This window comes from Penicillium angulare (assembly GCF_028827245.1).
Source record: "Penicillium angulare strain IBT 27051 chromosome Unknown utg000001l_segment0_segment0, whole genome shotgun sequence".
NCBI classification, from domain to species: domain Eukaryota; kingdom Fungi; phylum Ascomycota; class Eurotiomycetes; order Eurotiales; family Aspergillaceae; genus Penicillium; species Penicillium angulare.
In genome coordinates, this window is record NW_026623160.1 from 3,607,311 (window position 1) to 3,633,020 (window position 25,710).

Below are 25,710 nucleotides of genomic sequence, written 5' to 3' on the forward strand. Positions count from 1 at the left end.
ACCATGTAGGAGAGCTTCCGAGGATGAAATGAAGTCATGAATATGTCAGCCGGAAGTCTATGACAGAACTACTTAGAGCTTTTTTCTTTAAAACAAACAATGGATCCCGTTCACAGAGTACTTGAACTGATTATTTAGGATCTACTTGCTCCACTATTTTCACTATCCCATATATTCAATTCCTATTATGCCTCCCCGGCCGATGGGTGCTTTGCGCCCACGGCATATCTCAACCGCAGCATTGCGCTCCCCAACTCGCACCTTGAGCTTTCCTAGATTAACGCCATCCCCGTTCTCTCTTCTCGGCAGAAGCTATGCGACGCAGATCGAACATACAGAGGCTTTTCACAAGTCCGATGCTGGAAAAGAACGCGTCGTGATTCTGGGCTCGGGTTGGGGTGGATATACCCTCTCACGCTGCCTTTCTTCGAAATCATTCTCTCCAATCGTCATTTCCCCGCGTTCCTACTTCGTTTTCACACCCCTTCTCACCGATGCCGCGAGCGGTTCTCTTGATTTCTCCAACATTGTCGAACCTGTCCGGGACCCACATTATAAGGTGGACTTCATCCAGGCCGCGGCAAGATCTATCGATCTGAAGAAGAAGACTGTGTTATGCGAGGCGACTGTTGTGAAAAGCGGCGTGACGGAAACACCTCGTATCCCCGAAGACGAAAAACGAGTCACGGACGGCTCTTCGAAAAAGCCGCTGGACCCGGCTCAAGGATACCGTTGGTGGGAACAGGGCGAAATGTTCGAGGTCCCGTATGATAAGCTTGTGATTGCGGTTGGAGCAGTTAGTCGCACATTCAACACGCCGGGTGTTCGAGAGAATGCCATGTTCTTCAAGGACATTGGTGATGCGAAGCGGGTGAAGCGACGTGTGCGTGAATGTTTCGAATTGGCCGTTTTGCCAACTACAACTTCTGCTATGCGAAAGTGGCTGCTGCACTTTGCCATTGTTGGAGCTGGCCCAACTGGTACTGAACTTTCGGCATCGCTTTACGACTTTATCTCTAAGGATATGATGCCTTTGTACCCTGCTCTCAAGGGGATACCTGAAATTAGCCTCTACGACGTCGCTCCAAATGTTCTTTCTACATTTGATGAATCGCTATCCCGATACGCCATGGAAACAATGAAACGTGAAGGTATCGATATCAAAACATCCCATCACATTGAGAGTTTACGATGGGGTTCACCTGGTGATCCGCCACCATATGAGATGGATCCGAAGCGCTGCATGACTCTCAAGACTAGCGAGGAAGGTGAAGTAGGCGTCGGCATGTGTGTCTGGGTGACCGGAAATGAGATGAACAAGTTTGTCAGTAGCTCTCTCGACAAAGTGGATGCATTTCCCACGGAATCTATCCGAAAACCCTCAAACCTACCAGCGTCGAAAGGAGATTCGCCATGGAGTTACAAGAAGGTCTCAAAATCCGGTGCTCTGCTCGTTGACGGCCATCTTCGAGTCCAGTTACAAGATGCTACGGGTCGCACTGCCACTCTCGATGACGTATACGCATTAGGTGATAATGCTGTGCCAGAGACTGTATCTCCTCCCGCAACGGCACAAGCTACTTCCCAAGAAGCAAAATGGCTGGCAACGCATCTGAATCAAAGGGATTTAGAAGAAACACCACCCTTCTCGTTCCGTAACCTGGGAACAATGGCATATATCGGCAGCGAGAAAGCTCTCATGCAGATTCCGCACGACGAGAAGACTGGAGATCGCCATAAATATCTTCCCGAGGGTATTACGGGGCGAATGGCGTCACTTATCTGGAATGCAGCGTATATTACTATGAGTATCAGCTGGCGCAACAAGCTGAGAATCGTTTTCCGGTGGACTTTGAACAGATTGTTTGGTCGAGACATATCGCGATTCTAATGACTGAATGGTATATCTTGAATAAACCGGAAATATTCGGAGCCTGTATTCTACTTTGTAACAGCATTTGAACTTGAATTGTGAAGAATGAGAAATTAGACATTATTATGCAAAATCACTGTGTCAACTAATAACAGACAGCTGACTACCCTTGTTATCGAATGCCTTCTTATTGGAGACCACCATCTTCCCCGCGGACAAGGGTTCGAACTGGAAAAGCAGAAATACTATGACGCCACTATCAAAAATCGGCAAATGGCCCAGCGTCAATTGGTTCTCTTCAGCCGACCCGGAGAGGGGATTGTATACAATCGTAAGGTCGGCAAATCCATATAGCTTGATTGGACCGAGCACATAAGGTTTATCTCGGCAATGGATCTAACCCCGTATCGCTTGACAGGTGCCATTTTATCCATCAAAGAGGAGCATAATGATCGCATTATGAGCATTATAGACTGGACAAACAGCGTATACAGAATGGATTAACTCAAATACCCATTTGAGAGCCCCATGCCCGGCGGACTTGTACGATTATGCATTGGATGCTGAATTATGCAGGAATATTTTGCGCCTGAGATTTTGCCCAAGGAAGATCAGACCGGGATAATGCAAATAGTATAAGAAGTGCGACGTTCGCTCACTCAGTATCAGATGGTTACACGGCTTATGAAAGCGACATCCGACTCTTTCCTTACTTTTCTCGGCCGTCAAACTTCCTTCCTAACATCACTTCTCTTCTCTTCTTTCATCATCACCACATACAGTTAGCAAAATTACAGATATTTGCAACAATGGCTATTGATCCTACTCCACCACTTTCTGACAATGAAATCCGAGCTGCAATCGACAAGACTCTTAGCAAGGTGAAAGACCAGCTTCGTGAACTGAACCAATACGTATGTTCACGATACCGTCACTGTGATATTTTGAGACACGAAGCCGAAAGATTTTACTGACGACTTGATCAGATCTGGTCAAATCCAGAGCTAGCATATGAGGAACACAAAGCTCATGATGCTATTTGCGATTTCCTCGAAGCTCAAGGATTCAAAGTAACCCGCCATGTCTATGGGATCGATACATCCTTCGAATGCCTCAGCGGAAGCGAGGGGAGACTCATCAACTTCAACGCAGAATACGACGCATTGCCTGATATCGGACATGCATGTGGTCACAACCTCATTGCAACAAGTAGTATCGCAGCGTTCCTGGCATTAAGTCATCTCCAGAAAGACTATGGTTTGAAGGGCCGAGTTCAACTTCTGGGTACACCGGCAGAGGAGAACGGAGGAGGAAAGGCTAAGCTGATTGAAGCGGGGGCTTACAAAGGCGTTGATATCTCTTTGATGTCGTAAGTGACTTCTGTCTATGTATGACTCCGAATAACACTAACTCGACGGTGATGGTGTTAGTCACGGTGGACCGAAAAATATAGTTGGAGTACCCAGTGACGGTGTCGCAGGTGTATTAATGAACGCTCGAAAGGAACTGTTCGTTGAATATTTCGGGGAAAATGCTCATGCAGGAGGAAATCCGTGGGAAGGAGTTAATGCCTTGGATGCGCTGGTTCAGGCCTATAATGGGATCTCGACTCTGAGACAGCAAATTATGCCCGATGAACGAATTCACGGGGCTTTTCTTGATGTGCCAAAGGTGGCGAATGTGATTCCTGCTTATACAAAGTCTTTCTGGCAAATTCGAAGTCCGACTCTGGAGGGGTTGAATAAGTTGATTGCCCGGGTTCGATCTTGTGTTGAGGGAGCTGCTTTGTCGACTGGGTGTACTGTGGAAATCAAGGAGTAAGCTCCTTCCACTTGGGATTTTTGATAGTGCGATACTAATTGAACTGTGGTGCTTAGGGAAGGACTTTACACGGATATTGTTTTGAATGAGATGCTCTGTGAGCGATTTACGGGACATATGAGGGGATACGGGAAGAAGCTTATCCAAGTTCATGATAAGGTCTTGACTGGGTCTTCCGATGTTGGTGAGTGTGAAACCCTACTGCGATGGCATGAAGATGAGGAGTCTGAATACTGATATGTGTAATTTCAGGAAATGTGAGCTATGTAGCACCGACACTGCATTCTATGTTTGCAATTCCAACTCCCGACGGCTGCTTCCCACATCATCCCAGTTTTACTACCTGTGCTGGAACAGATGAGGCGCATGAGGAGGCTCTCATTACAGGGAAGGGATTGGCACTACTCGGGTGGGATATGATGACTGACGACAGCCTTTTTGAAGAAGTCAAGTCCCAGTGGGAGGGAAAGGTGCCCGATTCATGATTTCAAATCGGTTGACTGCATGTTACCGTGCTTTCAATGCCTTTTAAGTATTGTTTCTGAAGTTTTCGTCTGCCAGTCTATCATAGCAGGATGAGAATAATTCAGGACCAACTGAAGAAAATTTATTATAATTTGTCTGTATTCATAACTGTCGTTGACACGCAATCTTCTTCACTGGAAAATATCGGGCGCTAGTCTGTCTTCCAGGCTTGATATAGTCTTCTAAACTCCGAGTCATAAGCAAGCAGAGCTTTTGGATCATCATTCTCCATCAGCCTTCCCTGCTTCAAGAGAATCACCTTATCAAATCGATCAATGTATCTGAAGCGATGAATGACGGCTATGATAGTCTGATCCGCGAACTCAGTGTCGAGGACAGATTGCATGATTGACTCAGTTTCCCAATCCATACTAGTTCACAAACAAAATTAGCCTCGGAGAGTTCAATTATCACAAAATTCATGTTTAAATACCTGCTTGTAGCTTCATCGAGAATTAAAATTGGACTTTTAATGATCAATGCCCTCGCTAACTCTAAGAGCTGCTTCTGTCCCACCGACCACTGTGAAACTTCTAGTTCTGTATCAAGTCCCCCATTCATCTCTATTTGATTCCACATACGGACCTTTCTCAAGGCATCTTCAATCTGCACAGTCGTACCAAGGCCATGTGGATCTATATTGAAGCGCACGGATCCCGGAAAGAGAAGTGGATCCTGTGGAATAACGTTCACGGTGCGTCTTAATAGGGATCGTGGGACTGTGGCGACATTTGTGTTTGAAATACTAATTTGGCCTTCTGTATTCAACATGCGCAGCATCGCCATGATGAATGAAGTCTTTCCACTGCCGGATGGACCACACACAGCCACTTTCTCCCCGTGGTTGATCTTTAATGAGATGTTTTCTAAGACTCGTTTTGGGGATTTACTACATATCTCATCAGCATTATTCAAAAAGCGTGCTTCGAAGTCATTGAACTCACTCATATCGCACGCTGACTTCGTCAAATTGCACCTCCCCATTAGAAATCCAGTCAGAAGTAGATTTATCCAAGACGCTGACTCCTTCATCCTCATCTTCTCGCGGGGTATCCTTAGCAAAACTTTGAATACGCTGAACAGCACCAATACTAACTTCAACGGCCGTCCAGTCCTCAACAGCCCTTTTCAAGTTCTGATTAAATGACAAAATCAAGTTGAGCGCAACACCAGCACTTGCAGAACTAAACTGTGATCTCAGCGAAGTCATTGTTGCAACCAGAATCACAGCAACAGCACCGACTAGAAGATTAACCACTAGTTCAAGCCACTTCTGAATACTCCGTAGCATGTAATAAGGTTTTTGGCTAGAGTTTAGCTTCTTGAGACCCTGATTGCGAAATTTTTCTCCCCATCCAAAGGCGTGAATGGATGCGATTCCGTCGATTGTTTCTAGAAAGTGCGTGTATAGGGGTGCTTTCGCTTCGATATCGAGAAGACGAACTTGGCGTGAGGTGCGAAGATAATATGATTGGATGAAGTAGACGGCAACGGCTATGAATGGGATGGATGTTGCGAGATATTTGCCGACGATGCATACTATGACGAGTTGGACGATTACGCTGCCCGTTGCTATTAAAGGTTAGCATAATGGTTTGTATTTATCACGATGTTCCGATGCTCATACATTCACTCAGGTTGACCAGATACAGAGGAAGCATCATGTCGATTAACTCCAGATCTTGACTGAACCTGTAAATTGTAAGTGAATTGAAAGACTTGAATGGTTGACTGGGGAGATGTACCGATTTGTGATTGATCCGGTATCTGTGGTTTGAAAGAATGATATAGGCGCCCTGTATGTAAATTTAGAGGAGTCGTTCAATTTTCAAGTTCTCGTGAGGCCATCAACGTACCCGACTGCGGCGTTTAGTAGATCAGCATGTAGGGCCATTGATGTTTGGGACATCATCGTCGTGAAATAGATCCTTGGACGCATTAGAAAGGTTTTGCCTTCAGAATTTCAGCTCCTTTGGAAGGAGATTTGGGAGGAAATGCAAAAAGAAAATATATCAACATACCAGGCAGCTATTCCGAGACCCAAGACTGCTATTGCGCATAAAAGCCAGTAAATGCCAAGGTAATAGGCAAGATGCTGGTTTGGCGCCTTTTCATTCGCATCCACCCATGATTGGACCCAAACAGCTGGTAAATTTTTAGTTAGTCATTTTATTTTTTGCTTTTCATGGAAGATACTAAAGCAATATTTAGAAACTGACCTGAGTAACTAGTGCTGAAGCACATGACAAGAATGAGGCCCTCAATAAGTGCGAACATTATCCAGCCCGCGGGCTTCATGAAATATCCATATACGGACCAAGAGCTTTTTTGTCGTGTGAAATCGTCGGCTTTTAAGAGAGGTTCACTCTCTTGGAATTCAACCTCATTTGAAGATATCGGGCGGTCACCTTGTTCAGTTTCCATTTGTAGTTCAGTTGCCTCTTCATGGGTTTCTACGAGATTTTCAAAGATGTGAGGCATGCTGGAGGAGATCTCTTGGTACGATCCCCGAGCAGAAATACCGTTGCTATCTAATACTACTACTTCGTCGGCATGGGAGAGAATCTCATCTGTATGAGAAGTCAGTACGTAGAGTTCGCATGATTTGGATTCAAGAGGACCCGACAGTTATTTGTCACCAGGATCACAGATCTTCCGGATTGCCTGAAATGACCATGTTCACCGAACAGGGACTTTCTTATTGTTGCTAAAGTCCTGGTATCCAGGCCACTAAATGGGCTGTCCAGGACGACTAAATTGAGCTTTGAGTAGACAGCTCTGGCTAGGGCCTATTTGATATATTAGCTGTCCACTATTCAGATTTAGGATCGCGCGTTGCGTCTTTAACTCACTACTCGCTGCTTCTGACCACCGCTCAAGGATGCCCCTTTGCTTCCGGCTAATCGAGAATCACCACCATGCATATTCTTCAGATCTTCGTCGAGTCCACATGACGATGTTACAAAGTCATACCATTTTGGATCAAACTCGGATGCTCCAATGATATTTTGTCGAATACTCTCATTCATAATCCATGGAGTTTGTGGCGCGTATGCGGCACGGGATAATGGTAGAATGCTGGGTTCGCAGGTATGTCTTCCAAGCATAGTCTCTAGTAAAGTGGTCTTTCCGCTGCCGACCGGGCCGATAATTGCCGTGATTCCACGATGGATGTCAAGATTGAGAAGTTTTAAAATTGGATCTGAGGCGCCTGATCTGTATATTGTCGCATTTTTGAAGGAGACCAATGGCCCAGACCTCTGGAGACTAGTATTGTATTCTCGTAGTTCGATATTGTTCAATGAGGAGTCGCAGGAGGTATCGTCGGGGGCGGCTGATTTTGTGCTAACCTTTTTGTCGCAGTACTCATCGATTCTTTTTAGACAGCCCAGAGCTTGCAGAATTGAAGGCATAGTCTGACAGAATGTAAGAAGAGGGCTTGTCATTAGAGATATGAGTGCCAGGGAGGTAAATGCTTTAGCAGATAGAAGGGATTCATCATTCTTAGACACAGAGATTCCAGCATATACTGCCAATGTTGCAAATGGAGCAATGTTTGTAGGTGTGCATGCTGAGAAAATTCACAGGCTGTCAGTAAATCTTTCCGATATATTTCAATTCAAACCTTTCGGTCTATAGGTTTCAAGGTCTCTTACAAGCGACTATTTCCCAGATAATCAATTTTCTAAACCGAAGAGAGGTCTTCACTTCAATGTCTCGGAGATTTGCGATGATTTTTGAAAGCACGTCGGAGACTCCTAGCATCTTCATTGCCTTAATATCGCCAAGCATGCTGGAAGTAACTGCGAGCCTCTTCTGTATTCTTCTGATCCATTGCTGCTGGGCTTCACCAGTGCGAGTGGATATCGGTATCATCACCACGACAGAAGCTATTCACGTTAGAGAGGCGGGTCAAAAGGAATTGATTGAGCTATTCGGCTTACATATGGCAATGGCGAAGGGGATCAAGCAGGGAACTCCCAACTGTCGCCCCAAAAGCCAAAGAGCAATGCCAACCTCTAGGATGGATGCCCACGTCTCATGGATGCTCTGAAGACTGGTGATAGTTCGTTCAACATCGGTGCCCATGAGCGTCAGTGCAGCTGAATCATGAAGGTCTTCTTGCTGCAAAGCTAAAGTCTGATCGTAAGTGATAGCAACCAGACCCGCCCGTAAGGCAGCAAGAAATCGAACTGTTTGTCGCCAGTAAACAGCAGTTGACATCTATTCTTGTCAGTAGATATATTCAAAAGGGGTTCCAAGGTTTAAATAGTTACTGCTATGCCAAAATACATTAGCACATATGCGCCCACGAGTGATGGTCCATATGATTCATTTTCTGGAGTTGACTTTGACTCCATGAAGTTGACCGTCGCCGTCAGTAGAAATGTCTGGGAGAATGTGAAGGCAGAGAGTGCTAGACGGGGCGGAATCGCCCATAGAAGGACGGATGCATATGCCTTGAAGACCGCCCTAAGAACCCTGTAGCGCCCGGCGGAACTTTGGATAGCTTTCTGTAGCTCTGCTCCGGCGTTGGAGCCTTGAAGTGCCTCGTCTACTTCAGGTAAATCGCTTATTTCGAGGATCTTGGCATTTCCGACCTTGAGCAGTGGAAGTAGGTACACGAAAAACCCACGACTCCAGAAACCGCTAAGCTGTTCCTTTGTGAGTAGTTTGTAAGATGGCTGCAGTGACTTGAATCTGCTTGCAGATTGCGTGAATAGAACCAGGACGGTGATGGCAAGTATCGCAGTCCAAATGCCTCGACAAACTAGAACGTCGGGATTTGAGATCAACCATAGTGACCTTAAGCGTGGCAGGGCTAAAAGAGTAGTGGAAGAAAAATATAATATAAGGATGCTCGAGGGCGCGATAGAGCGCTGGTCTTCCATGAACGATGTCCATGCTGCCGCTATAATTGTGATCACATTAATGACAGCAGTTGGAAGTGAGGCTTTTGTGTGAAGTGTTGGTGATTGTGTCTGGAATGCTGTGTATAACACATGCAAGACAAATAATATCCCTAGAAGAGCCTAGTTTGAGAGTTAGCTGACTTTCATTTGTACAAAGTACCAAGACTTTCAAATATCTCAATCTTGGAATTGTTTCAACATACCAGTTTCTGCACAGCTAGATTGTAAGACGATACTTTAATCTGTTGACGTTTTAGTTGCTGCCAGCATGAAGGCAAGCAAAGAAGAAATATTGCTGCGGGAACTAAAATAAAAATTGAATCTTCAAAAAGTAGGGTAAAATCAAACGATCGGCAGATTGTGTTGACTTGGGGGCCAAATTGATTGTCACTGCCCACGGGGCACGTTGCCTGGGCTCGAGTTGTGCTTGAATGGTGGAGTGCCATGATTTGTAGGAATCTCAAAGAAGATTCTAGGCATAGGTTTCCTTCGACTCGCTTGGTCTCTATATATTCTATAAGAGCCTCGACTGGATGAAGAGAGTAACCACATATGCTAGAGAAATGTAAATGCGTACGTATTCCATCTTTCGGGGCTGAGGCTGACTTGAATCAGTTAATATAAAGAAGCCAACCATGACCGCCTAGTTTCTGGATGCTCTAGCTCCGCCCGGAGTTCGGAGTTCAATCCTACGGTCACTAGTGCCTTATCTATCTACTCCGTAAAAAGGATCGCGTTGGTTGAATACGCTCAGCCTATCTGTGGGCCCCCGCTTCATGGGTTCGCCTTTGTCCGGCAAGATCGCTGGAACCTGCCAAGTGTGAAGGAATTGAAAGATTTTTATATTTTATGTCAAACCAATCCAATAATCAAAAATCAAATCTTGCGCTCAAGTCAATGCTTAGCATCCAACATGCCGTTCCCGCATCATCCGTGCACCACGGTCATGATCTGACCTATCACCTTCTCCGGGCCCCATGACACCATTTCTCAGCCTTGTCGCTAAAATTGATAAGAGAACAAAGGATAATAGAGCCGATGAGATGCCACTAGATACATTAATATGAATTATCTCGAGTTGATTGCGCAACTCACATGTCCTTATCTAGAGTGACTTATAAGCTATGAGGACGTGGAGATCCCGCTAGTTCTAGAAAAGAAAGGTACTGCGAAGTCAAGACCCAAAACTTGTGCTAGAAGTAAATTTACTATTTACTAGGCAAGGGATTCTTTTCTATCGCCTCCCGAGTCCCGTACCATATATAATGGTCGTGCAGAATGATGCCAAACAATGGATTTCTACGTCTAGATCAAAGCAAACGGTCTTCATCATGATACTTAGAAACGCAAACAAATTAAGGAAAACTGGATTATGCACTAGTATGTAACATTTAAAATGAGAGCATTTGAGCCTTTGAACCAATTCAAGCCGCGGGCAATAAACCTTCTTAGTACATGCTGGTATTGAACTGCTCACGGGCCTTGGACTCGAAATAAAAGAAGGACCCGAGATGAAATCTATAGGATAATCTAAATCAAACACTTCTGTAGAATATTCTGCACAATAGCATCATTTTTCTGGAACAAAGGACTGAGAGCCTTCAAAGCGTCATTCGACATAGCTCTCCGGGCTTTGGTGGCGCAATTGAAAGCAGATTTGCTACCTGGTACTGATACTCAGTTTCCAGCACATACCCGAACTTCATCGGGAAGAACGAGTTAAGTCTTGGATATGTCCCTGGCCCCATTGAACCCCCAAATGCGACCTTATAATTTCCTGTTTCCGGGTTACGGAGGCGCCTAGCCTCCGACTACCTAGGCTGCTAGACGCCAAGCTCTTTGTTGGTAGCTAGTGTGATGTCACTAAGCCCTAGGCGATGTTATCCTCCCACGCAACACATGAGACCGTGAAATAACGCAACGATCAAATGAAACTCCGCCAATCTAAGCGTCTAAACATCGGCTTGAAAGGTCAATCCAGACGATTCCACGATATGAACGGAGCCTTTTCTGATCATTCTCGCCCCGGAGTTACCTGCATAGCCAGCCGAGGGTTATTCTCAATTGCAGACTCGCTACTCGGTGTACCGATCCATATCCACGGTTAAACTGGGTGGCTTGTTCAAACACATAAAGTCAATTCGCGGTACCTAGACAACACTTTGTCTACCCGTTTGGGAAAATGCACTTAGTTTCATTGTTAATGCAATTGCATTGGCCACTGGCAATATACGTAGATGGTTTATTCACAATTTAGAAGCAGGTCTAGCTTCTGATCCAATCCCCTGTACAGCTCTATCTATAATCTCCATGGCGTGGAAAAGCTCATAATCGCGCTGCTTTGGCGTCACGACCTGGACACTCAACGGAGACTCCAAGTAAACACGGCGATCGGTAGATTTCTCCTCCCCTATAAATCGATTAGACCCTAGACTTTCTTTCAAAGACCTCACATTGGATGGAAGTCATAACTTACATAGTTTGCGGTTTGCTTTATCCCAGCTTCCAAGCACCGGCTCGTCCATCTCACGTCCAATATCCAGATCGGATTCCGCGAATTTACGCACTGGAACTGTACCGGCTGGATAGTCCAGTAACACAAATGAAGAAGTGTATCCTACAGCATTATATCGATCGAGCTCTGGAACCGGATGTGGCGCCACTGGACAGATAATAGCGTCTACTCGTCTATCCCGAGAGATACCAAGAGTCCACATCTTGAGCATTTCTCTCTCAATATCAGCACGTTGAGCCTGTAAAGCCGCAAGCTGGACAACGGACAATGCCTTCCCACGTCCAAAGCGACCACCCTGATGCCAGGGCATCAGCGATTCACCCATACTCTCAATGAGATCCATTACACTTGAGCCATCATCAACACCCATAAGTCGCCCAGCAGCAGCCTGACATTTGCTAAAAGCCGCCGGCGTAGGAATATCAACAACATGGACGCCCGGAGTCCGACGCAAGAGCTGTGAAACTTCATCAAGAACCCGAGTTATGGGTGGTAAAGGAGTGACAAGGCCATCAGTCTTGAGTATCCCAATCGTTAAATGACGTGGCTGCGCAAGAGCAGCTGGCACCGATGGCGCAGGCCAATATCCAGGAATACACCCCTCATCAAACAATTCAGCCCTCGGCAGAATCTCCGCCATGACTGCTCCCAAATCCGCAACGGAGCGGGCAAGTGGACCCGCCACAGCTTGTATACCCATCCTCCCTTTACCAGGGATCTGGCCACTTTCCTGTCCACCATACGGCACACGACCATCACTCGGCTTAAAGCTATAAATGCCCTGACACATCGCCGGAATCCGAACACTTCCTCCAATATCCGTACCGAAGCCCACCATTGTACCGCGCATCGCGACAAGAACGCCTTCACCGCCTGTGCTCCCGCCTGCAGTCCATTGTCTGTTCAGCGGATTTAATGTACGACCGAAAAGATGGTTGCAGCTGTCTAGCGTTGCGAGTGTTTGGGGAACGTTTGTCTTGGCGATGACTATTGCGCCGAGACTTTCGAGGAGGTCTATTAATGGTGCATTTGAAGTGGCGGGTTTAAATGCTAATGCGGAGAACCCGATGCTTGAATCAACGCCACGAATGAAGAATGAATCTTTCACTGAGACTGGGAGGCCATGGAGGGGGCCGATCGGGCTACCTGTGCGTTGGAGATGATCATCTAATTGCTGCGCTCGGGTTAATGCGCGATCGAAGAGAGGCTCGGTGAGACAACGTGTTAACTGGTGCGATATCGCTGCTCGCTGTATGGGTACTAAATTAGCTTCAGGATCCAGAAGAATGATACAGCACTGGGTTGTTCCTCACCCTGCAAAAAGCTTGCACTACTTCCTTGGCCTTGAGTTTCTTTTCTGTCATTGCCAGTACAAGTTCATGAACGTCATATTTCTCTGTAATTTCCAGCTCTTTCGATGTGAGGAGGCCGCATGTGCGTGGGATTTCCATCACGTTGACTCGGCCGTATAGCTTCGGTCCCTCGGTGATGGACTCGGCAGGGGTCAACATGCCCGGAGGAATGAGGTTGTCGGGTAGTTTCCATTGAGATGGTATTGAAGCAGACAGTTCTGCTTGTTTGCGTTGGGCAACTGCCACGTATGGGGGCTCTGGGGAGGCCATGGTTGTTGGAATTCAGGAAGAAGATGGAGCTGTTGCTGGAAAAGTGTTACATAGCCGCGGATGCGGGGAATGTGGAGAAGCCTCGGTCTCGGTAATGCGGTTGTCACTTAAGTGCACTCCACTTGATATCTGTGCATTGGATCTGCTGAAGTATACAATATGGACGCTTCTTCGTGATTTTAATAATTTTCAATATCAATTGAAGTATTTGTAGGCTTCGCTGCTCTCTAGAACCCCTGTTCTTTCGTTCTGAGCTTTATCCGATATACCCATCACTAACAATTTGTACAGTCGGTGTCAAGAAATATTATTTCCAAGTCAGACATACAATATAGCATGAAATATTACTCTCTGGTCATTAATCAAAGACGCGCCGCCTTAAGAACAGAGCCACCATCCGTCGCAATAACAGCCCCATTCAAATGGCTCGCAGCCCTCGACGACAAAAATACCACCAAGCCCGCAACATCCTCAGGCTTACCCAACCGACCATTAGGCGACTGTGTCTCAAGCTCCTTAAGCCCACCTTTCAACTCAATCAAACCCGTAGCCATCTTCGAAGGGAAAAATCCCGGCGCAATAGCATTAGTCATAATATGGCGAGGTCCAAGTTCAATAGCCAAATTCTTAGCAAGATGAATAGCAGCTGCTTTGGAGACAGAGTAACTCGGAGTTGCATTTTCGCCCGTGTTACCGATTCCAATTCCAGCAACTGACGCGGTGATGATTACCCTCGATGGATCCTCAAGTGTAGCTTTCGCCGTGAGGAGAGTAGTAAGTCTGTATCACATGTTAGATTAGAACCTCTTTCCTCTTTTTTTTTCACGATGTTATGTATTGTTGTTGTTGGTGGTGATGACGTAGACGTACTTTTGAATAGTGTAGAAAATACTCTTAACGTTCAGATCCATTACCTTGGAGAAGGCAGATTCGGGATGTGTGTCGAACTTTTCGCCCCATGTTGCGCCTGCATTGGCGAATAGTAGATCAACGTGGTCAGTTGTCTTGCCAATTTCAGCGACCAGTCTGTCTAGCTCGTCCATTTTGGCACTGTCGGCTGGGACAGAGATGGCGATGGCCCCTGGGCGTTTGTTGGGGAGGGCATTTAGTGCTGCGACGGCTTCGTCGCAGGCTTTTTGCTTGCGGGAGGTGATGTAGACTTTTGCGCATCCCGCTTGGAGAAGACTGGATATCTCAATTAGTTTCTTATTTTTTATTTCTATTTTTTGTTGGTTATTGAGTTTTTGGATGTCGATACGTACCCCGAGGCGGCGTGGAGTCCCAGCCCCCGAGATCCACCTGTGACGACAGCGACCTTGCCGTCGAGGGAGAAGATGCTCCCGAAATTGTTGAGTTGAACCTGCTCGGTGGCTGACATTTTGTGATCGGGTGGAACTTGGGAAGAGAGGTGTATGTTTGAGGAAGTTGGGAGATGAAGACCCTTTTGTGTTCTGGTCTGGTCTTGTTTCACAAAGGCCGAGGCAAGCTGGCTAAGCATTCGGAGATGAACCTCGGGATCCCCGCAGCTTTTGGGGGCGTTGGGGGCAGATTAGTAATCTTGGGTATTCAATTTTGGGTGTCTAATGCAAACAATATGCCCTGCGCTCCAGAATGCTTTTACATTAATAGAAAATATTGAGAAGGAATGAATGCCTAGGTCAGCTCTCATACATGGAACCTCCATGGCTCTTTCCGTGAAAGAGTAATGGTCTTATGTAAGCTTCTTCCACGTGTGTCGCAACTGTGGCCGAGCGGTTAAGGCGCTGTGTTTAGGTAATTGGATTCATGTCTAGAAATATCTCTCCGCAGTACGAAAGTGCGAGGGTTCGAATCCCTCCGGTTGCATTTTTTTTTTTTCGTTTTTTATCTGTACGGTTAACTCGGTTTATGTATGTTTCTGCCTTGAAATGACTTGGGCTGGCATCTTTTCTTCTTTTCTCACTGTACTCAAGGCCTCTTATTTTTCATCCATGCTACATGTATCAAAGATTGATTCCTAAATTCGCCCTATCGATCAATAATATCGACCAGCCTATCAATCTTGAGTGGTGCACTATCTACATTGCCTCTTGAGGGTTTCACTGTCACGTACAGTCCGTAAGTAATGTAGTGTAGCTATAGTCTTGGAGTGGGTATCCAAGTCATTATTGTGGGTCCTATAAATGTGCTCAATCTGCCGCAACTCGGAAGTTGCTTCCAAATCATCTTTGACGTGATTTGTAGTACCTCGCGGGTGAAATGGAGGGGTGCTCATTTAAGAGGGGCCACAGCTCATAGCAGGACCTTGGTGCCTTTCCCACTTTCAACTTATACACGTCAGTTCACTTCATCTCTCATCATCACTACCATCCATCCTCACCTACCACGACAAACACCCAAACTTTCACCAATATCATCAAAATGGCATCGCACACTCTTCCCCCTCTTCCATATGCCTACGACGTAAGTACATATTCAATCCCAAGAACTGAATGAGCTCCCGAACTCACTGAATACCAGGCCCTCGAGCCCGTGATCTCAAAGCAGATCATGGAACTCCACCACCAAAAACACCACCAAACCTACATCAATAACCTCAATGCCGCTCTTGCCGCTCACGCAACTGCAACAGAGACAAAGGACGTCCCTGCTCTGATCGCGCTGCAGCAGAAGATTCGTTTCAACGGCGGTGGTCACATTAACCACTCTCTCTTCTGGAAGAACTTGACTCCTCCCGGTACACCTGGTAACGATTTGGCTAGTGCAGCTCCTACTCTACGTGAGGCTATTGTTTCTCGTTGGGGATCTGAGAAGACATTCACGGAGAGCTTTAATACCACTTTGTTGGGTATTCAGGGGAGTGGATGGGGATGGCTTGTTAGTTCTGGTGGTCCAAAGGGACGTCTAGAGATTACGACTACTAAGGATCAAGATCCGGTGACTGGGTCTGATGTTCCTGTCTTTGGTGTGGATATGTGGGAGCATGCTTACTATCTTCAGGTTAGTTTTTGGACTGGACTCTTTGTGTGGACGTTGCTAATATCCTGTTACCTGTAGTATCTTAACAACAAGGCTGGATATGTTGATGGAATTTGGAAGATTATTAACTGGGCTGAAGCTGAGAAGCGATACACTGCTGGTGTGCAGAACCCTGTGAAGCTTTAAATGGATTGTGAGGATTTCATGAGAATATGTAGTTCGAAGAAGACTAGAGATGAACCGTGAATCAATTTAACAACGCCGCGAATGAACCTATGGATATCTATTTTGCAAATTGCAAGGCCTCATGAATGAATCAAAGTGAATAAAATGCCCAGATGAGTAGTGAATCAGTTGTATCCCACGATACCAACACCCAGAACAGTTCCGTCGGGTTCGCTCATGGTAACCTGTCGCCCCACGACTCCTTTCTCGGAGACGCCTAGGTCCAGCCTTATAGGCAACTCGAGTTCCACATCTCTCTGGAATTCTCGGGGAGCTTGTTTACCCAAATCGAGCCGGAATTCATGTAAGGGACGCGTAGTAGGCTTGGTTGTGGAGAGGTCGCCGTATTGTCTATTTAAGATCTCTTTAGTATAGGGTTCTTCTGCAAGATTCATGAACCCGAGTGATGGGAAGTGACTGACTCAATACGCATATTCACCTGGTGACATGCACGCAGTGTATTGTAGGTCTCTGCATCGTCTATTCGAAAAATGGCCTTGGTTTTGTGACTGTCTGTCTCTGCATCTCGGAAAAATAACGAATATGAGGACATGGTGGAAGCGGAAGATGTGACCGAGTCTGGCGATGAAGAGAATGAAGACTCCGATGTGTTTGAGGAAATTTTGTTTTCGATGGGGGACACCATAGCGATGGTGCCACCGCACGCTGGGCGATGGGTGTCTCCGCACATGATTATAACAATATAGATGGACGAGGATTGTCTGTAAAAGGAAGAATGGTCGAGAGGCGAAGAAAAGAGGAAATCTGTACGATATTTTTGAACAGGGAAGTTGCGCAAAATGACAATGATTTAATTCTTCACTAATGGCAAAAATCAGAAATGAGGGAATACAGACTATATAGGCATCACGGCATTGCGCCCGCAAGGTAGACCACCAAGGTGAGCGGGATCGAGCAGATAATGCGGGTCCCTCAAATGCGCGCAGTGGGTCAAAAGGTGGATACTCCGCTGTGGGCCCCCGCAAAATGATCAACCTGGTCGGGTGGACATCCCTTTTCAATTCTCAGCCTCGATTCAAGCGCTCAGTGAAACCCATACAACCACACAAGTCATGAAAATAACGCTCGTAACACGTCTCCGGGTTCTCGTTTTTGTCAGACATCCACGGCCAGCTGCCTCGATTTGATGGTGTTGTCTTGTGCCTGGTTCCGATGAACTTCGATCCACCGATGCAGTAGAGTTGTCTGAGTTTCTCCTGGTCCAAGAACATGTGCCCAGCCTGGGAATGTGGCCATGGGACCTTGACTGGAGTTGATTGTTAGTATTTGAGTCATATGAAGTTCATTGTGAGACACCACGTACCTGTACTTAATATTGACGTGGATTCCGAAGATTTTCTCGATAATGATGATGAATGTGACCGACACAAGGATGCCGATAGCGAGCTTCCAGGTTCCGAGGTTGATGGGAGGAGTGGAAGACATTATAGATGACTTGACTTTGGCAAGGAGTGACGATTCGACGACGGGTTCTTCCTTCTTGGGAGCGACAGCCGGATGGCTAAGAACTTGAACTTTGGACTTCTTGTGCGACGTTTTGGGATAAGAATGTCTTTCAGGTATTTGGATAATGAGTGAATGAAGCGATCTGAGGGAGAAGAGGAGAGAAGAAGCCCAAGTCAATTTGGGCAGTTTGAATCACTCAGTGAGGCTGCTCACGCTTTCCGTTTTTGCGAGATCGTGGAATTCTCACACGGGGAAGGTGCGATCGCGGCTCATATGCTCACGTGCTCCAATTATAGAGGGAAAGATGGAATCTAAGAAATCACCCATCATTATATGGATCCATACAGCCCAAATATCCGATATCTTGGACAATTGCAATCAACTTTGGATTCATGCGCGACTAGCTATTACTTCAGGCCCAGTCCGGGATTGGGTCCGCTGCTGCCCCACATCCCCCGCATCCAAACCCAATGAAAACATCTTTTTTTAAACCGCACAACTCGTGCAATCATGAGCAATACACAAGACCAAGCCATGGTATGGCATCGAACTGATGTGCTATCCAAGAAATTATCAACGGAATACTACAACCTCGGTAACTTCCATCGCACTATAACCACGACCAGCGCCGATGCCCAAATCTGGTTCGATCGAGGGCTTGTCTGGGCTTACGCATTCAACCATCAAGAATCCTCCCAATGCTTTGAGCGGGCTATTATGGCAGATCCAAAATGTGCGATGGCATATTGGGGCAAGGCGTTCTCCCTAGGTCCCAATTATAACAAGCCATGGAAGCTCTTCGATGGGGAGGACCTTTCGGCTACCACGACGAGGGCCTATGATGCTATTGAGGAGGCCAAAAGATTCGCGCATCTAGAAACCCCTGTGGAACAGGCTCTTATAAAAGCACTCCAGTATAGATATCCACAAAAAGACCCCGTTGAAGACTGTACAATTTGGAACAAAGAATATGCAAACGCAATGGGATCGGTGTACAAAGGTTTCCCACATGACCTGGACGTAATCACTCTCTACTGTGATGCTTTGATGAATCTCACACCATGGAGCATGTGGGACCTGAAAACTGGAGAGCCTTCTCCGGGTGCCCGAACTCTTGAGGTGAAGGAGGCCCTGTCAATTGCATTGACTCGTGAAGATGCGCTCCAACATCCCGGCATTTTACACTTGTATATCCACCTAATGGAGATGTCTCCCACTCCGGAGGAAGCACTACCAATAGCAGACAACCTGCGTGGTCTTGTCCCTGATGCAGGTCATTTGGAGCATATGCCGACTCACTTGGATATTCTATGTGGTGACTATCGTCGCGCAATAGCATCTAATACCGACGCCATCCGTGCCGATGAAAAGTTTCTAGCTAACCAGGAACTGGGTCATTTTTATAATCTTTATCGTGCTCATGATTATCACTTTCGCATGTACGCCGCCATGCTAGGTGGTCAGAGCCAGATCGCGCTGAGCACTGCGAAGCAGCTCACGGCATGTGTCACCGAAGACATTCTTCGCGTTAAGTCACCACCCCTCGCAGACTGGCTGGAAGGATTCATAGCTATGCAAGTGCATCCACTTATCCGATTCGGCCGCTGGGATGAAATCATTGCATTGGATTTTCCCGTGGATCAAGATCTTTACTGCGTTACAACGGCTATGATATATTATGCAAAGGGGATAGCATTTGCTGTCAAGGGTCAAATAGTAGAAGCAGAAGAGCTGAAGGAATGCTTTATCGCTGCTGTCAACTTTTTGGTTCCTGATTCTCGGACTATCTTCAACAATTCCTGTCGTGATATTCTTTCCATCGCCTTGCATATGCTGAAAGGTGAATTGGCATATCGTTCTGGGAATTATGACCAGGCCTTTCAATACCTTCGTGATGCAGTGGCAAATGATGACAATCTTCCCTACGATGAGCCCTGGGGCTGGATGCAACCCACTCGACATGCTCTTGGGGCTCTGTTAATTGAGCAAGGTCGAGTTGAGGAAGCAGCTGAAGTCTATGCTGCCGATCTTGGAATCGACCAATTACTACCAAGAGCTTTGAGACATCCAAATAATGTATGGGCGCTCCATGGATATCATGAATGTCTCAGTAGGCTGGGCAGGATTGCAGAGGCACGGATTATAGAACCACAGCTGACACTAGCCTTGGCTATGGCCGATGTACCAATCCGGTCATCATGCTTTTGCCGTCTTCAATATCTTTGAGGTAAAGCCTTATTTCCTTCTGAATAAACTCAATAAATTATTTTCAAGTATTCATATACTTATCTAGATAGGGGTCTGAGGCTGCGATATGCTGATATTCTCTCACCACCTCGCTTCTTCTCTTGTTCTCTTTTCTTTTCCCCTAGCTTAAGCCGTTCACAGGGCTCCTAGCGTAAATCTAGAAATTCGTCGCATGAAATTTAGCAAATCACATTTGTTTTTACCGGGATACAGAGGTCCTCTCACTGCCAACGATTGTTCTGGTATGGGTACAGTGGCTTTCCAGTTCCCTCCACTCTCATTGAATCGGTGTGATGTTGACGTTGGAATGAAGAATATACCCTTTCTATCCGAATTACGCTCCCATTTGTAAATACTTTGTTAAAATGTAAGAGAGGGAGGGCCCATGATCGATATCATCTCCGCCAAGTTTTGTTCGTTGATTTCAGTCTTCTTCATTGTCGACAAAAGGACGGCTGCCGATAGCATGAGGGTCTGGTTCCAATAATATTATCGAACGCGTAACATTGTACATCACCCTTTACTTCCTATTATGTATCTGTAGATCTATCTACTCTATTGCCTGTACTGAAGCTCCGAGTAGATACACTGTAGAACAACGTGAATAAGTTGAATAAGTTGACAGACAAGTTGATCTCTGGGGTTAATTTTTTTTCGTTATACGTTTACTAGATCAAATCAAAAACAATATAATTATATTCGTTTGGTCGTGATGATCATGCCTATTTACCCAAGACAACTGGAAGATGTGAAAATTTCAAGTGTGCTTAACACGCATAGGATGAGCCTCAGTGTTGAATACAAAGGTATTCTTGTCGCCGGCTTGAACCTGCCATTCCGCATCTACGACCGTTGTTAATATCTTCAGCACGTTGGATTGGACAGATTAATTTACCTTCAGCATGAGCAAGGTATGAGTACTTCATCACCTCGGCAAACAGGAAGCTCTCCTGGTTGTCGTCCTTGGTGCCGCCGTTAGCAGCATTCACATTGGTGACAGCTGCAAATCCCGAGTCAGTACGGCAGGTGGCGTTAATGGCCACAAATGCATTCCAAATCCAGTCCTGGTACTATAGAGGAGTTAGTAAACATGTCGCAAAAACTCTTGTTATAGTGAAGTCGGTCAAACATACAGTACTATCGCCAGTCACCCGGTAAGCATAGTAGAAGCTTTCAATAACCTCCGGTCGCAGAACATAGTACCCGCTGTTGATATAGAAGCCGGCCTTCTGGTAGAACGCTTTCTGGCTGCTTGGTACTTTGCTGGGATCCCAGCCCCAGGAATCAGGTCCAATCCCGGTCAATGTCGAATTATAGGTGGCCTCACAACCGTGAACAAGCTCCAGACCGAAGTCAATAAAATCCTGGCGATCAAGGACAGTTCCACCAAGAATGAAGCTGCCACCGTCAAAACATGTCAAATGCTGTGAGCTGAGATCATAGTTGCCGTTGTTGTAGGAAGACAGGAATGTCAGTTCCGGTCGGGTGGACGGGTGTGCCGCCAAGTGCTTCTGTGTCGACTCGGCTGCAAGGACCCATCGATCCTTGTACGCCTTGAACCGCTTAGGGTCGTACACGTACATCTTAATCAGGTACTCGTAGAACGAATCATCCCCGCCATTCCAGGTAACCGAGGCATCGGTGAATTCGCCATTATCAATGCTAATTTGACTGCCGACGAGACCTGGGAACGGCTCATTACTGGCAGGCTTGGGGTTCAACAAGTACGACTCGGCCTTTTGGCTAAGTTTGGCATACTCTTGGTCCCCTGTCAAATCAGAAAGACGCGTCCACTCGAGAACGAGGGTTCCTGTCACGGCCAACCCATTGGTGCTTGATCCATCGTTGCCTTGGGAGGTGATGTTGATACCGTTGTAAGGTACACCGGATGGAGTGTCGAAGGCAAACTTGAGCACGTCGGCAAGATTCTTAGACTGCGTCAGCAATGCGTCAACGAGATCTGAATCTTTAACCAGGCTAGAAGCTGGCCCGGTTAACAAATCGTAGCCTGACAACATGCCGGCTAGATACCGAATAGTCGTCTCGAATAAGCTGACTTGATCAGAAGTCTGGCTATAGTCAATCTTGGCGATATGCTCCAAAATTGTGTTGACAGCATCAGTATTGCCCATTATAATTGCTGTTGACAGGGCATCAACGGCTGATGCACCCCAACCATTCCTATCCGCAAATCAGGGGTCTTAATATCGGTTCTCCTTGATTCCAAATTGGTCTGGCAAAAGCAAATACATACCTGGAGTCACCGTATCCGTTGCTCACCGGGTGCAACTCATCGTGCGGAAAAGCATATTTCACGTATCCGTCCCATGCGTGCTGAAAGGCCTCTTTAACGGCATCGGCCTTTTCTTGGCTGCTGGAGGCTTGAGACGATGAAGTACTCAAGACCGCCTCAGTGTCTTGATAGGCATGCGGATAAGCGGTGGCCGATCCTACTAGCCCCAACGCCGCTAGAGATAATGACAATGTGGCGCGCATGGCTCTGTTTGGGGGCCGTGCTTCTCAAAAGCGAGGGCGTGTATATGGTATGAATATCTAAGGGATAAGGAGAGAAGGTGTTTAGGAAAGAAAAACTGCGATCGGGCAGCTTTTTGAGAGGAGAAAGAAGCCGCTAGTGAAAGACCACCCGGAGCAACGATCGCTGCGGGTCAATGCGACTATTAAAATATGGGGTGGATCAAGGTATGGAGAGTGGGGAAGTGGGAAGTGTGATCGGACATTGCAGCGAAAGTGGAAGCCGGGAAGCGTCACAGTCACACGCTTTGTTTACATCGTCTTGCAGCATTTTACTCTTGGCAATAAGCCATGCCGGACCACCGAGGATCCCTTGTTCCTGAATTCCCATTCCTCTTCGAGTTCGCTTCAGGTCCACTTCAACACGCTCCAGGGGTCTCGGAAGCTGATCTGCAAGGGCTTTCTCCTGGCTTGCTGTTTCGGAGGAATGCTGTACCTAAGCAAAAGCCCGACGACAGGTCTCCGATAAATTCACCCATCGTATCCCGGTCGGGTCTCTCTTTATCTTTTTATCCCGCATCATTCTGATTCATCCCCCAGTAACACCTCTCAGGGTCCTAGGGATCCTAGCGTGGCTTAGTGGCTGCCGGAAAGACGACCTCATGCAACTCCGCACTGAAAGAGCCAAGATTCCCCCCTCCTTCTGCTCCGGACCTTACATCTTCTGCTAGAGCTTGTGAGAAACCCATGACCGCATTGCTGCAGGATGGGTATGGATAAGCTCCACTTTTTTGGTTTTCCTTGTTCCACACTCGAGCTAAGACTAAGACTGTGGGGTCCAAGATCGCAGGAGGCTTCCTCTCCGCAAAACGGACTCTTGGGGGTTTAATGCTGAATGCTGCTCACGATCGATTGGTAACAATTGAAATCCTGGATTAAATGTCGCCATCGGCAAACTGTCACTTCTGACGTGTCTTTTTTGTTCTCTTTCTTTTTTTCGGCGCCATGAAGATCTCACAAATCTACGAATTTATAGGCCTGATCGGATGGAATGAACATTTGAAGACTAACCAGGCTAAAATTCGCGCAGTGCCCTCTGTTTCCTCAAGCGATGTGACCTTTCAAACGGCATTTACCACTTGGGGCTAGCATCGAATGCAAACAAATAACATTGATCATACAAGCATGAATCTCCGCCATGAGTAATCCATAATCTTGATCGTAATGATCTCGTGCTCTGCCAAATATTCAGCATAATAAGGTTAAATCGCATAAGTTGCCAAGAGTCATGAGGGGATCCTTTATCCTATACTCCTTTTCCGTGCCAAATGGGGCACGCTAGAGCACGCTATTCCGTATTGCTTCAATAGCATATACCTTAGCGCCTGGGCGTTACCGGGTGGAATACCAGGGTGGTGCTTTAGGGTTACAGAATCCCTCTATATGTATAACATGTAGAAACAGTGCATGCACTATTTGTGCTCTTGATGCTTGAATATACCGCTGTTGAATGCCAAGAAAGGATACGGGACATTGTCGGAAGAACGATATTATGAACGTTCTCCAAACCTTGAAGGTAAGTTGACTGGGAAATCATGTCCAATCACAATAAGCAATTTTGTTTTCCAAAAACTTATCATCTACTGCATCTAATGGGGTCTTTCAGAGAGGAGTTTCCTTTCTAAGTACCATAATCGGTCATGCAGTACCTTGGTCTCGCGCATGATGTCTTTATAGTGCTTGCTTTTCAGATAGTAAAGGTTTCGGAATTTCAACTTCCAGAGACTGAGGTGATCCGTTGTTGAGAGGGAATGCGTTTTCAAAGCAGCTTCGAGCATCGGACTTGCCATTGCTAAGATGATAATTAGCTGAGTCAGGGTACAAATATGCATTGTCGGCCTTCCCAGCATGTCTCATCCATTGGGGATCATCAGGGCTCAAGCCGGGGCCGATCTCAATCCATTTTGTAATAATTAGAGCCAAGTTTGTTTCGTAATCAATTGTCTCGATGCGAAGTCTTGTATTACACTCCTCACAAATGTAAGTAGGAGTTGTAGCTTTCATTCTAATGACAAATAGCTCCTATTGCATCGACTAGTAATAATCCCAACTGTCGTATGCCTTGTACTCTGATCCTCAGTCAAAGCCTTTGCGAGTTCGTCGCTTGGTGTGCTTTGTTCTTTTTATACAGCCGAACTAAGCTTTATGCTAGCTGGCTGTAAAGGAGAGGAAACGGTATAGACAGGACTTGTGGTTTGGCAATTTGGCAAAGGGCTAGTTTTGGAACTACTTTAGTTCCAGAACTACAGTGGTTCTAGAACGAGAATTTGTAAACTACCCTAGTTCTGAAACTTTGGTTCTAAAACTACCTTAGTTTCAGAACTAGAGTTACAGAACCACTGTAGTTCTGGAACTAAGGTAGTTCCAAAACTAGCCGTTTTCCAAATTGCCAAACTGGCCAGTACTGTACGACAGCTATAGTACACCAATCTTCATCCAATATCGCCTACTTAAAGCACGCTTCGCCCCTTGCAGCTCTACCATACAAAGTAGGCCTCAAATCCACCAATGCAAACGGCTAGCAAACATCAGCCAGGGAACAGTCTCCCATCGCCATGCGGACCCAAAGATTCACTTGCTCCATACGGGAGTGTATCTGGGGCTAGTGTTCCCCATCCCTAGGCGCCGAGTTACCGTTTCTCCCCAAGACGTCTCCAATACTGAAATCTATAGGACATCGATTCTCGGCATCTTCATCCGTCGGCGTCCGCTCCATTGAATTGGCCAATTCAGTGGCTACAGATGTAGTAACTGACGTAGCTCTAGAATCGGATGGAGCAGATGCGAGTTGATCACTGCAGTGGTGTTGTTCTTTGAGAGCTAAGGACGATGGTCAGAATGGTTATAGAAGTGTTTTGTTACAAAAGTTGAGAATCGCCGCGGAACGGAGACTCTGACGCAATGGGGAGGTCATGTAATTTGGTGATGACAAATGAAAGAGGTTTGTAAAAATAAAGCTTTTATTGGCTGGAAAACAGCTGTTCCTCAAGCCACAAGACTGAATCAACGGGG

General features: G+C 46.3%; 11 protein-coding genes across 11 annotated transcripts; 4 read left to right on the forward strand and 7 right to left on the reverse strand.

Annotated features, from left to right (window-relative positions):
• Positions 1-187: 187 nt before the first annotated feature.
• N7478_001275 (putative pyridine nucleotide-disulfide oxidoreductase) lies at positions 188-1,891 on the forward strand (the record flags this gene model as incomplete). The annotated part of the gene is made up of 1 exon (XM_056917490.1): positions 188-1,891. One exon carries the CDS (start codon positions 188-190, stop codon positions 1,889-1,891), a length of 1,704 nt encoding a protein of 567 aa, XP_056785370.1.
• A 791-nt stretch (positions 1,892-2,682) lies between these two features.
• On the forward strand, positions 2,683-4,179 carry N7478_001276 (M20 family metallopeptidase; the record flags this gene model as incomplete). The annotated part of the gene is made up of 5 exons (XM_056917491.1): positions 2,683-2,787; positions 2,860-3,242; positions 3,304-3,690; positions 3,751-3,878; positions 3,947-4,179. 5 exons carry the CDS (start codon positions 2,683-2,685, stop codon positions 4,177-4,179), a joined length of 1,236 nt encoding a protein of 411 aa, XP_056785371.1.
• Positions 4,180-4,370: 191 nt separating this feature from the next.
• Positions 4,371-9,578, reverse strand: N7478_001277 (putative ABC multidrug transporter; the record flags this gene model as incomplete). Its single annotated transcript, XM_056917492.1, has 14 exons — positions 4,371-4,590; positions 4,653-5,108; positions 5,164-5,791; positions 5,847-5,911; positions 5,965-6,015; positions 6,076-6,147; positions 6,241-6,364; positions 6,439-6,789; positions 6,846-7,008; positions 7,072-7,790; positions 7,876-8,109; positions 8,164-8,443; positions 8,497-9,252; positions 9,336-9,578. The coding sequence occupies 14 exons, from the start codon at positions 9,576-9,578 to the stop codon at positions 4,371-4,373; spliced, it is 4,362 nt and encodes a 1,453-aa protein (XP_056785372.1).
• A 1,800-nt stretch (positions 9,579-11,378) lies between these two features.
• N7478_001278 (putative general amidase) lies at positions 11,379-13,269 on the reverse strand (the record flags this gene model as incomplete). Its single annotated transcript, XM_056917493.1, has 3 exons — positions 11,379-11,542; positions 11,609-12,896; positions 12,961-13,269. 3 exons carry the CDS (start codon positions 13,267-13,269, stop codon positions 11,379-11,381), a joined length of 1,761 nt encoding a protein of 586 aa, XP_056785373.1.
• A 362-nt stretch (positions 13,270-13,631) lies between these two features.
• N7478_001279 (oxidoreductase, short-chain dehydrogenase/reductase family) lies at positions 13,632-14,647 on the reverse strand (the record flags this gene model as incomplete). Its single annotated transcript, XM_056917494.1, has 3 exons — positions 13,632-14,049; positions 14,140-14,454; positions 14,532-14,647. The coding sequence occupies 3 exons, from the start codon at positions 14,645-14,647 to the stop codon at positions 13,632-13,634; spliced, it is 849 nt and encodes a 282-aa protein (XP_056785374.1).
• Positions 14,648-15,669: 1,022 nt separating this feature from the next.
• Positions 15,670-16,413, forward strand: N7478_001280 (superoxide dismutase; the record flags this gene model as incomplete). Its single annotated transcript, XM_056917495.1, has 3 exons — positions 15,670-15,711; positions 15,769-16,248; positions 16,306-16,413. The coding sequence occupies 3 exons, from the start codon at positions 15,670-15,672 to the stop codon at positions 16,411-16,413; spliced, it is 630 nt and encodes a 209-aa protein (XP_056785375.1).
• Positions 16,414-16,577: 164 nt separating this feature from the next.
• N7478_001281 (uncharacterized protein) lies at positions 16,578-17,143 on the reverse strand (the record flags this gene model as incomplete). The annotated part of the gene is made up of 2 exons (XM_056917496.1): positions 16,578-16,803; positions 16,875-17,143. 2 exons carry the CDS (start codon positions 17,141-17,143, stop codon positions 16,578-16,580), a joined length of 495 nt encoding a protein of 164 aa, XP_056785376.1.
• Positions 17,144-17,568: 425 nt separating this feature from the next.
• N7478_001282 (uncharacterized protein) lies at positions 17,569-17,898 on the reverse strand (the record flags this gene model as incomplete). The annotated part of the gene is made up of 2 exons (XM_056917497.1): positions 17,569-17,719; positions 17,777-17,898. The coding sequence occupies 2 exons, from the start codon at positions 17,896-17,898 to the stop codon at positions 17,569-17,571; spliced, it is 273 nt and encodes a 90-aa protein (XP_056785377.1).
• A 531-nt stretch (positions 17,899-18,429) lies between these two features.
• Positions 18,430-20,145, forward strand: N7478_001283 (TPR domain protein; the record flags this gene model as incomplete). Its single annotated transcript, XM_056917498.1, has 1 exon — positions 18,430-20,145. One exon carries the CDS (start codon positions 18,430-18,432, stop codon positions 20,143-20,145), a length of 1,716 nt encoding a protein of 571 aa, XP_056785378.1.
• A 778-nt stretch (positions 20,146-20,923) lies between these two features.
• Positions 20,924-22,662, reverse strand: N7478_001284 (glycoside hydrolase family 47 protein; the record flags this gene model as incomplete). The annotated part of the gene is made up of 4 exons (XM_056917499.1): positions 20,924-21,009; positions 21,062-21,236; positions 21,300-22,347; positions 22,421-22,662. The coding sequence occupies 4 exons, from the start codon at positions 22,660-22,662 to the stop codon at positions 20,924-20,926; spliced, it is 1,551 nt and encodes a 516-aa protein (XP_056785379.1).
• A 1,707-nt stretch (positions 22,663-24,369) lies between these two features.
• N7478_001285 (uncharacterized protein) lies at positions 24,370-24,702 on the reverse strand (the record flags this gene model as incomplete). Its single annotated transcript, XM_056917500.1, has 1 exon — positions 24,370-24,702. The coding sequence occupies one exon, from the start codon at positions 24,700-24,702 to the stop codon at positions 24,370-24,372; it is 333 nt and encodes a 110-aa protein (XP_056785380.1).
• Positions 24,703-25,710: the final 1,008 nt, after the last annotated feature.